We start from the raw sequence: 19,399 nt of genomic DNA, 5'->3' as shown, positions 1-19,399 counted from the left end.
TTCCTAACAAAAAAAGGAAATAGCCACCCAAACCCAGAAAGTGCAGAGCGTCCAGGGCATGATAAACCCAAGGAGAAACACGCCAAGACACATAGTAATCAAATTGACAAAAAGACAAGGAAAAATTATTGAAAGCAACAAGGGAAAAATAACATACAAGGGAACTCCCATAAGGTTAACAGCTGCGTTCTCAGCAGAAACTCTACAAGCCAGAAAAGAATAGCATGACATATTGAAAGTGATGAAAGGGAAGGCCTACAACCAAGATTACTCTAAGCAGCAAGGATCTCATTCAGATTCAACAGAGAAATCAAAAGCTTTACAGATAAGCAAAAGCTAAGAGAATTCAGCACCACCAAACTATCTCTACAACAAATACTAAAGGAACTTCTCTAAGTGGGAAACACAAGAGAAGAAAAGGACCTACAAAAACAAGCCTGAAACAATTAAGAAAATGGTAATAGGAACATACATATCGATAATTACCTTAAACATGAATGGATTAAATGCTCCAACCAGGCTCAGGCTCACTGAATAGATACAAACACAAGACCCATATGTATGCTGTCTACAGGAGACCCACTGCAGACCTAGGGGCACATACAGACTGAAAGTGAGGGGATGGAAAAAGATATTCCATGCAAATGGAAATCAAAAGAAAGCTGGAGTAGCAATACACATATCAGATAAAATAGACTTTAAAGAATGTTACAATAAACAAGGAAGAACACTACATAATGATCAAGGGATCAATCCAAGAAGAAGATATAACAATTATAAATATATATGCACCCAACATAGGAGCATCTCAATGCATAAGGCAATTGCTAACAGCTATAAAAGAGGAAATCGACAGCTACACAAGAATTGTGGGGGACTTTAACACCTCACACCAATAGACAGATCATCCAAACAGAAAATTAATAAGGAAACACAAGTTTTAAATGACACAGTAGACCAGATAGATTTAATTAATATTTATAAGAAATTCCAACCAAAAACAGCAGGTTACACTGTCTTCTCAAGTGCGCATGGAACATTTTCCAGGATAGATCACATCTTGGGTCACAAATCATGCCTTAGTAAATTTAAGAAAATTGAAATCATATCAAGCATCTTTTCTGACCACAACGCTATGAGACTAGAAATCAGTCACAGGGAAAAAAACGTCAAAAACACAAACACATGGAGGATAAACATTATGTTACTAAATAACGAAGAGTTCACTGAAGAAATTAAATGGGAAATCAAACAATACCTAGAAACAAATGACAACTAAAATACGATGCTCCAAAACCTATGGGATGCAGCAAAATCAGTTATATGAGGGAAGTTTATAGCAATACAAGCCTACCATAAGAAACAAGTAAAATCTCAAGTAAACAATCTAACCTTACACCTAAAGGAACTATCGAAAGAAGAACAAAGAAAACCCAAAGTTAGCAGAAGGAAAGAAATCATAAAGATCAGAGCAGAAATAAATGAAACAGAAACAAAGAAAACAATAGCAAAGATCAATAAAACTAAAAGCTGGTTCTTTGAGAAGATAAACAAAATTCATAAAGCATTAGCCAGACTTATCAAGAAAGAGAGAGGACTCAAATCAATAAAATTAAAAATGAAAAAGGGGAAGTTACAACAGACACCACAGAAATACAGAGCATCCTAAGAGACTACTACAAGCAACTGTATGCCAATAAAATGGACAATCTGGAAGAAATGGACAAATTCTTAGAAAGGTATAACTTTCCAAGACTGAACCAGGAAGAAATAGAAAATATGAACAGACCAATCACAAGTAATGAAATTGAAACTGTGATTAAAAATCTTCCAACAAACAAAAGTCCAGGACCAGATGGCTTCACAGGTGAATTCTATCAAACATTTAGAGATGAGCTAACACCCATCCTTCTCAAACTCCTCCAAAAATTTGCAGAGGAAGGAACACTCCCAAACTCATTCTACAAGGCCACCATCACCCTGATACCAAAACCAGACAAAAACACTACAAATAAAGAAAATTACAGACCAATATCACTGATGAATATAGATGCTAAAATCCTCAACAAAATGCTAGCAAACAAAATCCAACAAGACTTTAAAAGGATCATACAGCATGATCAAGTGGGATTTATCCCAGGGATGCAAGGATTCTTCAATATACGCAGATCAATCAATGTGATACACCATATTAACAAATTGAAGAATAAAAACCATATAATCATCTCAGTAGATGCAGAAAATGCTTTTCACAAAATTCAACACCGATTTTTGATAAAAACTCTCCAGAGGGCTTCCCTGGTGGCGCAGTGGTTGCGAGTCTGCCTGCCAATGCAGGGGACACGGGTTCGTGCCCCAGTCCAGGAGGATCCCACATGCCGCGGAGCGGCTGGGCCTGTGAGCTGTGGCTGCTGAGCCTGCACGTCTGGAGCCTGTGCTCTGCAACGGGAGAGGCCACAGCGGTGAGAGGCCCACGTACCGCAAAAAAAAAAAAAAAAAAAAAAAAGAAAAACTCTCCAGAAAGTGGGTGTAGAGGGAAGCTACCTCAACATAATAAAGGCCATATATGACAAACCCACAGCTAATATCATTCTCAATGGTGAAAAACTGAAAGCATTTCCTCTAAGATCAGGAACAAGACAAGGATGTCCACTCTTGCCACTATTATGCAACATAGTTTTGGAAGTCCTAGCCATGGTAATCAGAGAAAAAAAGAAATAAAAGGAAGACAAATTGGAAAAGAAGAAGTAAAGCTGTCACTGTTTGCAGATGACCTGATACTGTACATAGAGAATCCTAAATATGCCGCCAGAAAACTACTAGAGCTAATCAATGAATTTGGTAAAGTTGCAGGATACAAAATTAATGCACAGAGATGTCTTGCATTCCTATACACTAATGATGAAAAATCTGAAAGAGAATTTAAGGATACACTCCCATTTCCCATTGCAACAAAAAGAATAAAATACCTAGGAATAAACCTACTTAGGGAGACAAAAGACCTGTATGCAGAAAACTATAAGGCACTGATGAAGGATATTAAATGATATCAACAGATGGAGAGATATACCATGTTCTTGGATTAGAAGAATCAATATTATGAAAATGACTGTACTACGCAAAGCAATGTACAGAGTCAGTGCAATCCCTATCAAATTACCAATGGCATTTTTTACAGAACTAGAAGAAAAAATCTTAAAATTTGTATGGAGACACAAAGGACCCCGAATAGCCAAAGCAGTGTTGAGGGAAAATAACGGAGCTGGAGGAATCAGACTCCCTGACTTCAGACTGACTATACTACAAAGCTACAGTAATCAAGAGATTATGGTACTGGCACAAAAACACTAATGTAGATCAATGGAACAGGATAGAAAGCCCAGAGATAAACCCACGCACCTATGGTCTACTGATCTATGACAAAGGAGGCAAGGATATACAATGGAGAAAACACAGTCTCTTCAGTAAGTGGTGCTGGGAAAACTGGACAGCTACATGTAAAACAATGAAATTAGAACACTCCATAACACCATACACAAAAATACACTTAAAATACACTTAAAATTTAGGTCAATTAAAGACCTAAATGTAAAGCCAGACACTATCAAACTCTTAGAGGAAAACATAGGCAGAACACTCTTTGAGATAAATCACAGCAAGATCTTTTTTGATCCACCTCCTAGAGTAATGGAAATAAAAACAAAAATAAACAAATGGGACCTAATGAAACTTAAAATCTTTTGCAAAGCAATAGAAACTACAGACAAGATGAAAAGTCAACCCTCAGAATGCGAGAAAATATTTGCAAACAAATCAGTGGACATAGAAGTAATCTCCAAGATATATATACAGTTCATGCAGCTCAATATTAAAAAAACAAACAGGCAATCAAAAAATGGGCAGAAGACTTAAATACTCATTTCTCCAAAGGAGGCGTACAGATGGCCAAGAACCACATGAAAAGCTGCTCAACATCACTAACTATTAGAGAAATGCAAATCAAAACTACAATGAGGTGTCACCTCACACTAGTTAGAATGGGCATCATCAGAAAATGTACAAACAACAAATGCTGGAGAGGGTGTGGAGAAAAGGGAACCCTCTTGCAGTGTTGGTGGGAATGTAAATTGATACAGCCACTATGGAGAACAGTATGGAGGTTCCTTAAAAAACTACAAATAGAATTACCATATGACCCGGCGATGCCACTACTGGGCATATACCCAGAGAAAACCATTATTCAAAAATACACATGCACTGCAATGTTCGCTGAAGCCCTATTTACAATAACCAGGTCATGGAAGCAACCTAAATGCCCATTGACAGACGAAAGGTTAAAGAAATGTGGTATATGTATATATACAATGAAATATTACTTGGCCATAAAAAGGAATGAAATTGGCTCATTTGTAGAGACGTGGATGGATCTAGAGACTGTCATACAGAGTGAAGTAAGTCAGAAAGAGAAAAACAAATATCGTATATTAACGCATATATGTGGAACCTAGAAAAATGGTACAGACAAACTGGTTTGCAGGGCAGAAATTGAGACACAGATGTAGAGGACAAATGTATGGACACCAGCTGGGGAAAGTTTGCGGGGGGAGGTGTTGGTGTTCTGAATTGGGAGATTGGGATTGACATGTATACACTAATATGTATAAAATGGATAACTGATAAGCACCTGCTGTATAAGAAAATAAATAAAATTAAAATAAAAGATAATAAGCATCTCTGTCACCCCCTAAAATTTCTGCATTTGTAGTCTTCTTCCCATGCTTCCCCCTTCTCCCCATCGTGAGACAATCACTGATCTTCTCTTGGTATAGACTAGTTTTATTTTCTAAAATTTTATGTAGATGGAAACATACAGCATGTCCTTTCTTTGCTGGCTTTTTTCATTCAGCATAATTATTTTGAGGTTCATTTGTGTTGTGGTAGTGGCATGTATCATTTGTTTTCATAACTGAGTACTTTTACGGTATATCGATGTAGCACAACCTGTTTATACATTTACTTGTTGATGGACATTTGGATTATTTCTTGGTTTTAGCTATTATAAATAAAGCTGCTATGAGCATTCACATACAATTCTGGTTATAAACATATGCTTTCATTTCTTTTAGGTAAATAAATAGGTATAGGATGGCTAGGTATAGGTATACAGAATAAACTGTGTATACAGTATTGAGAATATTTCCCCAAGGAGGTTCTTCACTTATTTATATTTTGGAGTGTTTGATTAGACCTGAGAAGTTTGATGTTTGTTTTCTTATTTACATAATACTATATTCTGCCCCTGTTCAGAAGTTGTTCAAGTGAAATCTTTCTTTAGGAAGCCTGAATTATTGAATGTTATTGTATCTTCCCCTGTAGCCTTATTTTAAGGGCCATTTTGACCCTTAACAATCTTTTTTTTAATATGATATTTTAGGATGAGCTTGTTGATTTTTTTAAAAAAATTATTTTATTTTTAAAAATTTTTGGCTGCATCGGGTCTTTGTTGTGGCATGCGGGATCTTCGTTGAGGCATGTGGGATCTTTTCTTGTGGCACAAGCTCTTCGTTGTGGCGCGGGCTCTTCGCTGCATCACGTGGGCTTCTCTCGAGTTGTGGCGTGCAGGTTTTCTTTTCTCTCGTTGTGGTGTGCAGACTCCAAGGTGTGTTGGCTCTTTAGTTGTGGCGCACGGGTTCTAGAGCACGTAGGCTCTGTCGTTTGCAGCACGTGGGCTCTAGCTGAGGCACAGGAGCTCAGTAGTTGTGGTGCACGGGCTTAGTTGCCCTGCAGCATGTGGGATCTTAGTTCCCTGACGAGGGATTGGACCCGAGTCCCCTGCTTTGTAAGGCGGATTCTTTACCACTGGACCACCAGGGAAGTCCCAGATCTTTAATAATCTTAAGCATAGCATAGATTCTTTGGCAGTTCTTCTCCCATAATAAACTACAAAAAAATTTTAAAGAGTTTTATAATTGTTAAAGTTGGTAAATAATGGAATACCTTTAAAATGATGATGATTGAGTCAAATATATTCTTGGATGCTTGGTTTTGTGCCTCAACGATACCATCATTGAATTCAGTTAGTATACAAAAGAAACCTGGTAGTTTATGTTTTACATGCAGGATAGGTCAATTTCCCTCTAACAGCAATTGACATAAAAATGATAGTTTACATAGTAGAATTATAGGCTGGTAGCCGTCATTTGCCTAGTGATCCAATGCAATAATTTCTAATCATTTTTCATCAATCTTAATAGATTCTTGTGTGAACAAGGCAAAAGTTGAAGAAAGTGAACAAAAAGCAGCAGAATTTTCAAAGAAGGTAAGACTTATCAAATATTAGCCGTAATTATGAAATGTAAAATGTAATCACAATACATATTCTACCTTGTTTCCTTGTGCGAGGTCTTATAAATGTTGTTTTAGTTATATAGTTCTTTATGTTTCTGGATTCAGACACCACCACAGAATATTGATTTCTTTCCCAATAAGATAAGGTTGCTACTGTTCCCTGCTCATCACCTTTAATCCATTATGGAAGAAAAACACTAACCATATTCTACTAAAGTGATAAATGAAATAAAATTAGGTTGCTGGAAGCATATAGTTTGAAATGGTCAACCAAAACACATTCCCCCATTGCTTTCCTGCAGCTGTCACTTAACAGTAGTTAGCTCCTTGGAGAACTGTGGAGATGTTTAGCTAGTCTTATCTGTTATGTTCTTTAAATCAGTGCTATTGATAGAAACAGAATGATACAATATTTTCTTTCTCTTTGTCTCTCTCTGCTTAGACTTATCTTCTTTGAATTTTGTAATTACCATTTTTAAAGTGATGCTGCTACTCCATGTATGTAGTCTTGGTGGAATTTGAGGTTCCCCTTTCTTTGTGTAATGCTTTATGTAAATGCCACCTTTATGAATATCTGAATTTTGTTTAGATCTCAGATGGTCTTTTCCTTATTTCATGAAAGCATAGCTACAATTTTATGAGCTTCCACCGGAAGTTGCATTGTTTGGTTTTAGACCCTATAAAGCATTAGTATAGTATTTCTCTCCTCTTGGTGGAAGGAGAAGGATTGAAGCCCAAGTCTAAAAGCTCTACAGTTTTGAGTCTTTTGGCAGCAAGGTAAAGTGCTTACATATTGCTGTCTCTTCAAAGTTATGACTTACCTTGGAGATTAGATAATCACTTTTGCTATCACTCTAGAAATTATAGAGTATTACTGAAGTTACTTCAGGGCATCTGAAGAAATGTTTTTGCTCTTTCAGTTACTAGAATAGATTTTAAGAGCTTGAGCACAAAATGTTTGTGTGAAGCCGTCATTTTTATTGGTGAAAGAAACTGTACACTTCAATTAGTAGACCTTTATATTTCTAATGTTCTTGTTTTAAATAGCACATTTAAAATTCCCTTTGAAAATCTTAGGATCTCTTTTTCTCTGGCACTATGATTAGATACCACAAGACTGGAGCAAATTGTGATGATCTATCTGGTAAAAATTTCTGTAAGCATCTATTATTGGAAAAGGAGTCCTGAAATAATAAAAAAGAAGTTTCAGTGTTTGATGCTTTATTCTCCTCACCAACATTTAGAATGAAAACATGTATGGTCTCCTAGTGGTTATCTGCGTACCTTCTCTTATTCTGGGTGATTCTAAGAGGCAGTATAAAGTAGTAAAAAAAAAAATGAAAAAAAAGAAAAATGAAGGGAGACAGCTAGAATGAGAAGCGGTAGTTGTAAGATCTGATCTCAGTGTTTCTGCTAATTAGCTGTGATTTTAGCCACTTACTCTCCTTGGATCTTAATTTTTTCATCCTTAAAAGGAGAGAATAAGGTTAGTGGACTTGTAAGAAGTCTTCCAGCTCACATATCTCAGGCTTCTCTGATTCCTACTCTATGGGTTTACAGATTAAGATCATTTTAAATTACAAGCAGAAGCCTTGTGTGCCTCTCCGCAAGTGTACTAATAAACCATTTGTAGAGCAAAATTGTAGTGTGCTTGTGTGGACAGCATGCTTGAGAAGCACACAGGAGAAGATAACACTGGCAAGGAGGCTGGGAGTATAGAATCAGATCAATTTTTTTAAAATATTTATTTATTTATTTGGTTGCTCTGGGTCTTAGTTGTGGTAGGTGGGCTCCTTAGTTGTGGCAGTTACTAGAATAGATTTTTGTTGCGGCAGGCAGGCTCCTTAATTGCGGCTCATGGGCTCCTTGGTTGTGGCATGTGACTCTTAGTTGCGACATGCATGTGGGATCTAGTTACCTGACCAGGGATCGAATCCAGGCCCCCTGCATTGGGAGCACAGGATCTTAACCACTGCGCCACCAGGGAAGTCGCAGAATCAGATCAATCTTAACATGGATACTAGTGAAGTCAAAAAAGCTCCATCTTCTCAGTGACCTAGGAAACAAGGTCATTTGCTGATACTGAAGGATTAGGGTAAGTTTGAAATGTAAATATTAGAAACGATTTGGACCATCCTCTGTGGGACATTTTCCCAGGACTCAAGTAGAGATGAATAAAAGAATTAATTAAGTAGTATTGCAGGTTTGACTCAAACACTGTTATCCACTTTGCTTACCCACTCTTTCTTCAGACTGGATCTGAATGGCATTTTATAATTTCCAAAGGTCAAGTCTACTATGAGGAGGAATATTTATTAACAGTAAACACACTTTTTCCTTGTTCCACAAACTCTAAAGGTAGTTTTTGGCAGTAAGATATATCACTTTTAAAAACATAAATAACATTGTTGGAATAATGTATAGACTTCTAAAATAACTTGAAGTGACAGTGACAATAAAGGGCAAATGTTCTATAGCTGGACATGAGCAGTATTCACCTGACTGAGGTAAGTGCTGGGCAGGATGCAGTAAATGGATAGTCACCATTCTGATGGTCTCTTTGGCTTAGCACACTGTAATTTAACCTCTCATTTTCCCTCTTATGACATTTTATACAAGTGTTTTGGTTAACCAGCTGAATGAGAATGCCATTAGAGCATATATCATTCTACTGTCAGATTTTGTGGAGCATCACTTTTTGAATGCTAGACAATTAAGATTATAATAAAAATAGTCTGATTTGTATTAATGTATGTCCGTTTGAGCATTCTAAAAGTACAGTCTCTTTTCAAGATTAAATATAATTTTAAAGAGTTGAACTGCTTGATTCCTAATTTTTAGGTTTCATTTTCTAATTAAATAAACTTAAAAGTATGGGATGAAACATTAAAAAAAAACATGATTAATTCTAAAACCTAACTTTCAATAACAAAACACAAAAATGTCCATTATATATGAAGAGAGCCTTAGTCCACCCTTTTAAAATTTTGTTTAGTATGTTTTTTTAGAAGTGAAAATGGTTTTTTTACCTTGGGCTGGGGACATAGTTCTTCTTTACTACCACCCCATCCCCACGGAGGTGCTCAATTGCCATAAAATAATCAAGAGCTCTGATTTTCTGAGTGGCCTGGGAAATTTAAGGAGCAAAATACACTCCACTTATTTAATGCATATTGTTGTTTAAAGCTTTCTCAAAACTGTATTATTAAGTGTACATTTATGGTGGTGATCATTGCAGTTCGATGAAGAATTCACAGCTCGACAGGAAGCTCAAGCTGAGCTTCAAAAAAGAGAAGAAAAAATCAAAGAGCTTGAAACAGAAATCCAGCAACTTCGAACCCAGGTAATAAAACAAGATACAGACTTTGTGTCATGTCACATTGAGTTCGAAGGTAGAAAACTATCTTGTTAGGTGAAGGAAAAAATGTGACCAGAAGCAGACTTTCTGGTAGTTTCCCATTTTACTTGAAATAACTACAAATTTGATTTTCCAGGACAATAAATCATTTTAATGTTTGGATAAAAATATGGCATTCATTGCATAAAGTGCCCTGAATATTTTTAATGGAATGTATTACACAAGCAAAATTCTTTCTTGAGATGAAATTTTCATAGTGATTTGAAAAATTAGATGCATAGTATTTTCTTTCAAAAGAAATGTGGAAATGTTCATTAAAGCTTTTTGAGATCTCTTTATATCTCGACTACCATAATTTCAAAATCTGTAAACTTTATATTTCCACCTACATTCCCTATGATGAAAACCCCCCATATACACTTAAAATCTTAATTATGGTGTCTGAATTTTAGAGCTGATTACATACTCTCAACACAACATATTTTTTAAATGAATATAAAGAAACATAAGATTAGTTCTTAGCCTCATAGATGCCCAGTAGGGTGTTTGTTGATTGACTAGGTCTGTTTCTGTCAATCTACTGAAAAGTGACTTCAGAAGTCAACAGTGAACTCCACATTACCCAATGCAGTGGCCTTTTCCTACCCTTAGCCTCTTTCACTTATCTGTAATATCTGATAATTTCTTTTCACTCAATCTCTCTTTTTTGTGTCATCTGACTTCGTTTTCTACATATCTCAGAACTCAGTTTCTCTTTGTTTTCATCCTCCAAATGATGACATTCCCCAGTGTTCTGTCCTCTGCTCTTTTTTCTCTGTATGTCCTTGCACTAATATCCCATCCAATATCATAAATTCAAATATCACCTTTTAGTAGGTGTCAAGTCCCCTGGGTTTGTCGTCTATTTCCAGCTCTTGATTAGATCTCCACATGGGCAAGTCCTGCTGCATGTTGAAATCAAACCTATTATTTGTGGTCACTTCTCTGTCCTCAAACCAGCTTGGTCTCCATTCTTATTTGTTTAAATTTTACCACCAATTTTTTTTTTTATTGTGAAGCTGGAGTTGTCCTGGCCTTTTCCCCGCCCTGCCTCATGACAGATTATTAAGTTGGTCACTGTATTATGTCAGTTCTTTCTCTTTTTCTCACTTTGCATCAAAACCCTGAACCCCCCAGGGCCACTCTCTCATTCCATCCTGCCTGGAATATTACAATAGTTTCCGAACTTTCTGCCATGCCTATAGTCTCTTCCTCTTCAGATTCATGCTTTATGTCAGTTGCAAATTAATCTTCTTAAAACACTGCCCTGATTATTGTCACTCCAGGCTTTAATATGTTCAATGGTTGCCTGTTGCATTCAGGATTGAAGAAAAAATCTCCTTACCGGGAATTTGAAGGCCTTCTATCTGGGGCTCCCTTATCTCCCCTTTGCAGCCTCGTCTCTGCTCCCCTAACTCCAGCCTCTGTTGCAGCTAAGTCACCTTTCCTCCTCCCTTCACATGTAGAATTTACTGTCTCCACACTTTTCCTTCGGTCAGCATTTCCCAGACATTAGTTACAGAGGTGCTAATAGGTTTTTCATGAGGAAAGCATTCCATAGTCCAATAAATTTGGTATGCTTGAAATTCTCCTCTTGGAGATTCATCATTTTCATTAGCATACTAAAGGGTCTGAGATGGCCTACATTAAAGAAACCTGTCGAACTCTTTTTCCTATAGCTTTCTCAAACTCATTTAGCCACAGAACCCTTTATTTCAGACCACCTATTAACATCTCCTGCAGAAGAGTTTGTTCATGGAACTTAGTTGAGAAATGCTGACTTAGGTTATTCTCTCTCAGAAACGCCCTCCCTTGCTCCTCTGTGCCAATGAAACATCTCCTTTAAGGATCAGCTCAGTATAACATCCTTTGGAAAGCGTCACCCAAAACTCTGGGAATTTCTTTGAACTTTTATATCACTTTTGTAGACCACTCCTATCATATTTGGTTGTGTGCCTGCTTTATCCCTTCCCCTGCAGCATAAACACTTTGAGGACAATGTCTTTACTTCCTGTGCTTACTCTTATTAAAGTTCCTACTGCACCTAGCACAGGGCCTTACCATTTAATTGTGTAGTTGCTTATTTATTATCAATGGATCTGGAAAAGTGCAGAGTCACACAGTACTTTCTAGTGCACCCCAAATTGTGTCAAATAGTAAATGGTCCATTTGCTGTATTCAATTCTCAATACTCTATTGTGGTCTCATTTAATTGTTCCATTCCTAATTGTTCATAGAAGGGAAGAAAAGGGCTGATATGATTTGATTTTAAGGCTGGTGGCATTTGAGACTTTTATTCAATTTGTAAAATATCTATTTAACTTGAGTAAAAAGTCCTATTTTAAAGTAATAGCATTTTTGTGGTTACACAAGTTTTATATCATAAACATGATCTCATAGTGGCAAAATTTTATGTTTACAAACAAGTATTACTTTCATTTTGCTGTCAATTAATACAAAATATGGGATACACATTTTACCTTTCAAATTATTAAACAAATCCATTTATATACAAAATTTATAGGGTAAATTACTAATTGACTGAACTTTTCAGAAAAATTATTTTAATTTTCCTCAGAATTTCTTTGCTATCTCAATCAAGATTGGAAAAATCAGACTGTTTTCTATAGTTTTGCTGCATTAAAAATAAAATAGAAAGAATTTGCATATTTTAATCCTATCCTTCTTCCTAATCTCAGGAGGGGATTGCATTCCAGGAGAGGATTGTCATTTAAGTGTATAAACACTTTAGTTGTATATATGTATATACACACATAAACATTCATATGTGTGAATAAAATATTTGTGGACAGTGTGCACTGAATATTAGGAGAAACATTTCTGTGATGCTGTTTACCTGTGATTGTTAATCTTTAACATTCTTATAAATGGGTCAGTCCTTTAAGTTGATTGTTTCAAAAATAAGCTTCCACTTATTTATTATGTAACGATAATTCTAAGTTTGTTTAGTTCAATTAAGTAGTCTGTGGAGGAAATTCTTATTAGTAAAGATTAGAAGAGTTTCTCCCCAAATAAAAATAACACTATACCAAGACATGTTAATAGTTTTAAACTTTTCATTCAGTTAGTCTAATGTTGTATCTCAATTACAGAAGATGCATGTTCATTTGTAGGACATTCCTTAGGAGTGTTTATAATTAACAAACTCACTTTTATATTCATTTTCATTTTGGAAAGTAAACCGTTGTCATCAGTAATGGTTTAAAGTAACAGGTCCAGATTAATAATCAAAAAGTGGACAATATGGAATGTAGTGATCTCCGTCAGCTGTCATCCATCATTATTAGAGAATGAGCTTGAAGTTCTTTTCTGATGGGAGAAATAAGTTATAATCTGCTCATACTGCAAGCTGTAATTAATTCCACTCAAGGCAACTGACACCCATTCGTTAGGAGCTAGTCTGTTGTAGTGGAAAGAGGACTGCCTTAGATATGAGAAGAACCACATGTAAATCTTAATCATATTTCAGACTGTGCGACCTTTGGTTAGTCATTGAACCTCTTTGCAGTTACAGCTTCCTCATCTATAAGTGGTGAGATAAAAATACCCAACCTACATTATAGGGTTATAATAAGGATGAAGAGAAATAATAGATGTAAAAACATTGATAAACCTGTATTATTATGCAATGGATGTTACTTAGCATTAATTCTTGGTATTAGAAGATAGCTAAGTTACTGGTGCTATGAGACAGCCTCTTTGTGTAAAGCTAATCGGCCCCAAGGAAGTTAAATCAATTATTTTGTATTAATCATCCCGTATTCATACCAACTAGTCTTAACAGGCCCAAGCCATATACAGTACTTCTTATTTGCATATACTTATAATGAAAGGTAAGTTTTCATTATTTTGGAGGAGTGTTTCACAAAATCTTTGAGCATGCCAACTTTCCTAGCCTTAGTATATGAGCAGAGTTACTCATTATCCAGGGTTTAGAATGCTTATCAAAAATCTATGCAAGTCTTTTTCATGTATTCTTAAGCCCTTAGATGTTGCTAAATTAAATAAATCTTAAACAACCCAACCACAAATGTCTACTGATAAGTTTTCTTTGCTACTATACTTTACTGTAAGCATTTAAATAAGCATTGGGTTATTTTATATTTCAGGGACATGGACTCTCAGGTTCATCAGGAATTCCAGGCCCTCCTCTACCTCCTCCATTGCCAGGTGCTGGGCCACCCCCGCCCCCACCTCCACCAGCGCCACCTCTACCCAGAGGAGGTCCCCCTCCTCCTCCACCTCCTTTACCTGGGGTACATGGAATAGCATCACCACTGCCTTTGTTTGGGGGACCTCCTCCACCACCTCCCCTTGGAGGAGTTCCTCCTCCTCCGGGAGCACTTGATCTGCCATATGGAATGAAGCACAAAAAAATATATAAACCTGAGGTGTCCATGAAGAGGATCAATTGGTCAAAGGTAATACTATGACTATAGCTTTATGGCTTTGTCTAGTCATAGTTGCTCATTAATGTGTGAATGACGGTATTGCTACTTATAAGGATGATATAATAATTGAGAACATGACCACTGATTCTTTTGCTTTTGCTTGTGAGTTCACCGTCTTATGTTCATCTTTCATAGCTGGAGAATTGGCAACTCCACAGTCAACTTGAAATTAACATAGAAGACAAAAGGAAAATCAAAGTGAAAGTGGTTTTAGAGAATAGTATATGAAAAATAATTTTGATTCTTTTACCAATGTTAACTTTAATTGCTATAACATTCTTAAATATAATCTTTGTATTAATGGGCCTTTTTATCTTAGTTATTTTTTTCTTAGAAAATTATTAGGTTTTTTTTAGTTTTAAACTTTCAGATAGTGTGGAATCGCTGACAGTATTCAGTAGAGACATAAACTTTTTTTATATGATGTGTGAAAGATTTTTCTTTGAATGTTATTTTGCTTTATTGTTATCAAATAACATGTCTTATAAAAAGCTTATTATCAAGATTGACACAGTCCGCATTCACTGGGAACTAATCTAATGAAAATACAATTACCCAGGCCACCATTTGGGGAAATGTCTATTCCAAGAACATAGTTACAGTGATATCTGATAGTATCTACATATTAAATTGGTTTGACCAGAATAATGGTTAAATCATTTTTTAAATTAAGCATATACTTATGCTTTGCTCATAAGAGTAAATGAGGTATAAATGTTTTTGGAATGTAGTTATTTTTTGTTAGGCACAATCGACCAAACTATAGGACCTAGAAGCTGCTGGCCCAGTTATCTGTGTGTGTAAATGTAATGATATGTTAATTTAGCAATTAAGCATATAGTGTAATGGCACTTACATATCACAAAGCATCATGATATGTACTGGAAAATGCACAGTTCTAATATTGGGTTTCAGTGTAGTGGCTGAGAGCACAATTCTGTGGAGCTACACTGCCTGGGTGTGAAAGCCATCTTCGCCATTTACTAGCTTGGGCAGCCACTCAGACTTCCTGGGGCTCGGTTTCCTCATCTTTAACATGGAGATGATAACAGGTCCTACTTCAAAGGATTATTGTGAGGATTAGATGAGATGAGTTAATGTGTGAAATCACTTAAAAGAGTACCTGACACATTTTAGGAGGTATGTAAGTGTCAGCTATTATGGTTATTTTCTGTAACCATGGGGAATTTACTTTTCTGAATCTCAGTTTCCCCATTGTTAAAAATCCAGGAGCAAGAAGAAGGTATGTAAGTTGGGGGGAGGGATTTACTAAATTATTTTTAAGATTCCTTCCAGTAGAAGATTTTTTAAAATGTAATTTGCTACATAGCCTGCTGTTGTGTATTTTTCTGTAAACTAGTAGAAGTCTGTGACTTTCCCAATGAATGTTTACTTAAGAAGTGTTGTTTTGATAGATCCTAAAATTGATTTAGTAGGTAGATGAATGAAGGTAATATCATTCAACCCTGGTGAAAGTGAATTCTTTGAAAAATTAAATATGAAGTAATAATTTAGAAACTTATCTTTGTTATTTTTGTTTCAGATTGAACCCAAAGAATTGTCTGAGAACTGTTTCTGGTTGAAAGTTAAGGAGGAGAAGTTTGAAAATCCAGATCTCTTTGCAAAATTGGCACTGAATTTCGCTACCCAGATAAAAGGTATATTTTATTTTTTAATATAGAGTTCTTGTTCTGATATATTGAATTCAGTACTTTGCTAAAAAAATCTAGTAATATGTACATGTATAATTTTTTGGGCAGAGTCAAACATAATTAGATTGACATATTAACTGTATTTTACCTAGCAGCAAAAGAAGGATAGTTTTTTCCTATTAAATTTATTTTGCATAAATGTTATTATTCACCTGAAAATATGGGTTTTATTTTTATTGTTTAATATGTAACTTATACTCCTCTATTGTAAAGTTGTCATTTTTACTGAGAAGCAGAGGGGATGAATCTGTTGATTCACCATGTAAGAGAAAATAATGTAATTTGAGTAAATTTGGTGCCATCGTGCTTATGTAGTCTTACATTTGTAGTAATCCATTTGGTTTTTTTTTGGAAATTTGATAGTTTTTTTCTATAAGCAGATTGTCTGGAATAATATCAAAATCTGGTACCTAATAAGTATATTTTACAGATTTGATAATTGAGTGCCTTCTTTATGATTAGATCCTTAACCACTTATGAATTTCACACATAATTTTGGTACTATATAGGTAACTTCTCAATCTCATAATTAATCATTGTGGTTTGTGAATTTTTGGTATTTCATTTTAACATTACTATTTTACTAATTATCACAGAATTGATAGCTTACTTAAGCATAGGAGTTTTTTCAGCCTGAGTGAGTCTTTACAACTAAGAAATTGATATACTCCACACACCCATGCCCTTGGAATTAGCTCCTTTACCATTCATTTGTCTGATTTGTCACAACATGCCTTAGAATGTGAGAATGTGAATTTTGGAAGCTTCAGAGAGAGAGAGAGAGGGAGAGAGAGAGAGAGGTGAAAATTATTCCTTTTCAGCCCTTCTAGCTTATCTTGCGCACTGGAGGTACTTGTACTATATTTGTTGTTCCTTGTAGATTGAAGCTCACACACATACAGAAATCTGGGGTGATTAGAGTATTCTGAAGAGTTTTGACATTTAAGAAAATTCCTGCCATTAAAGTCTTTTGCTTCCCTTATTTGCTCTACTAGACTTCACATTTAAAGGATTCTTCAAGGACTCCAGACATTACTATATATTATAACCACTTTTTTTAAATTGAAAAAGTAAAACCTGCTTACACATCAAGGTATTAATAATAGTAATAAAAAGATGCGTGGTAAGCATATCCCTTCAATCGCAGACTTACAGCTTCTTCCCTAGAGAAACCACTCTTACTGATTTCCCACATTGCCTCCTAGAAATAGTCTATGCCTCTAGAAGCATATGTGTATATATCATTTTTTGTTTTTTACTTCTTTCTGTTTTCACTTTATATACTTGGATATTATTGCATAGTAGTTTATGTTTATCTACTTTGTTCTTTTTACACATTGAACGGAATTCTGTGGTATGAGCCTATCTGAATTTATTTAACCTGTCCCCTATTGATGGATATTTAGATTATTTCCAGTCTTTTGCTATTTCAAGCAATGCTGCGGCAAACGTGTACCTACATATACGTTTGTGCATATAGGATCTATATGTAGGATAAATTTTAGAAGTGAAATTCCTGGATAAAATGCTGTCTGCATTTATAATTTTGATAGATATTACCAAATTTCCTTCCAAAGAGTTTGTGTCCATTTATAGTGTTACATCTAAAATACATGTGAACATCTGTTTCCCGACAAACTTTGCCTATCTCAGAGGTGAAATGGTAAATCATCCATGTTATAATTTTTACTCCTTAAATTAGGAGTGAAGTTGAGTAGCTTTCCTTCTATTCAAAGGCAATTTTAACCTCTTTTTCTGTGAACCACTTCCTCCAGTTATTTGCACATTTCGTGTTGAGCATTTGTTCTTTTACTTATTGATGTATTTGTATTGAGTCCCATAAGAATTACAGGTTTCATAAAATTTCAGGGTCTGTCTGGACCTTAGAAGTGATTAAGCCAAACTCTATTTTACAAATGAAGAAAGTGGAATTTGAAACATGGAGGTTAGTATAAAATCCATTAGAGAGTTTCTCAAGGTAGTGTGGTATAGTGGGAAAAGCCCAGAGGAAATGAAGTCATACATTCTTATATTTCAGCTGTGATACTAGTAACCTCTGCAACTGAATTTTCTCATCTATAAAATGAGAAAGACTAATGTTTAACTAGAAGTGTGAGAATTAAATAAAGTTATATATTTAAAGCACCCAGCATGGTACTTGATATAGCAGACACTCAATAAATATCAATTCTCCTTTCCCTTTCATTTAACATGATGCTGTGTGTGTGTTTTGTTTTAGTTATTGACACTTATTACAACTGTTAATTCAGCAAGAGACTTCCATGCTCTTTTGAGCAGCACTTGGCAAAGCTAGTCAGAGTAGAAACCATTCTTACTCTGGCTGCTAAAACATAATCAAAGCAAAATAAAACCAAAGTCATGTAAAGGCTCTCACGTACTCACTACTGAGAATTCTGCATTTCCATTCCTCTTAACTCTGATTCTCTGAATTTTCTATGTGATACTACTACCTCTTCTACTTTCCTAATTTTGAATATTTGAGTCCAAATTAGGTCAGGAGCACCTTTGAGTACCATTACTTTTACTAAAATTTATTTCTGAAGGGACATTTAAAGGAACAGTTAAGCATCATAGCATATTCCATAACATAGCCAAAACGAATTTGAATGATACAAACTTCCATTTGTTTTGATAAGTATTGATTGATCTTAACTCTAACAGCTGAAGTTCCTTGTCACTTGCAGTGCCTTGATTCATAATTTGGTCAATAGGTGGCAGGATCAGTAAGAAATCAGCTGGAGGCTCTGGCTCCAGGCAACTCAAACCACACTGCCCTGGCTTTCCTAGCTTCAGGGCACCACTTTTTTCCCTATTCTGCTGCTGTTTGCCACTCACGCAGCTGTGTTCTGGAAGGAGCAACATACTCGTTTCTAAGACCTATTTCCAAAGCTCTTAGACCCAGTGTTCCAAAACCTCTGAGAATTTCCTCCTCCTGCAAGGGGTTTGGAAAGCTCGTGTCTCTCTTCTCGCTAAATGCATCGTGAAGCATTACTGGTCTGTGTTTCAAGAAAACGTTTCACTTAGGAGTTTATAGTTGCTTCAGATTGCTAAATAGAAAGAAGTTTTAAAATAGGCTAGTTCTGATACCTATAATATTTAAATGTGTAAATGTTTAATATGGGAAAGTACCATCAAATTATACTTTCTATTTGAATCACTTATTCTTGGAGTTGTAGAGAAAATTATTCTAAATTTCCTATAATAATCCAAAATATTTCTGTCTTAGGAGAGAATGGATCTCTCATTTCATTTAATTTGTATTTGTTGGGTACCCACTATGTGCAAGGTCTTATACTAAATAGGAGGGAGATAAATGAATAAGGTCTTGTCTTTGTACCAGGGAACTCATCTAGTCAGGGAGAAAGAAAGAGGTATACTCCACTTAGTCAATTTTTATTAAATGTTAGCCTAGATATTTTTAAGAAGCCAAAGGAGCACAAAAGGGAAAC

At 35.5% G+C, this 19,399-nt stretch overlaps 1 protein-coding gene across 2 annotated transcripts in view; it reads left to right on the top strand.

Moving 5' to 3' along the window:
- The window catches only part of DIAPH2 (diaphanous related formin 2), a 786,790-nt gene that overhangs the window by 275,151 nt on the left and 492,240 nt on the right, over nucleotides 1–19,399 (top strand). For both annotated transcript variants that reach the window (XM_060138052.1, XM_060138051.1), the window contains 4 exons: nucleotides 6,255–6,319; nucleotides 9,587–9,691; nucleotides 13,876–14,187; nucleotides 15,761–15,875. In XM_060138052.1, coding sequence (XP_059994035.1) covers nucleotides 6,255–6,319; nucleotides 9,587–9,691; nucleotides 13,876–14,187; nucleotides 15,761–15,875 — 597 coding nt within the window. The remainder of the gene's footprint in view (nucleotides 1–6,254; nucleotides 6,320–9,586; nucleotides 9,692–13,875; nucleotides 14,188–15,760; nucleotides 15,876–19,399) is intronic.

The sequence above is a fragment of the Lagenorhynchus albirostris genome, chromosome X (genome assembly GCF_949774975.1).
Source record: "Lagenorhynchus albirostris chromosome X, mLagAlb1.1, whole genome shotgun sequence".
In the NCBI taxonomy this organism is placed as follows: Eukaryota; Metazoa; Chordata; class Mammalia; order Artiodactyla; family Delphinidae; genus Lagenorhynchus; species Lagenorhynchus albirostris.
Note: the sequence above shows the minus strand (reverse complement) of the source record. Positions and strands in the feature narration are given on the sequence as shown.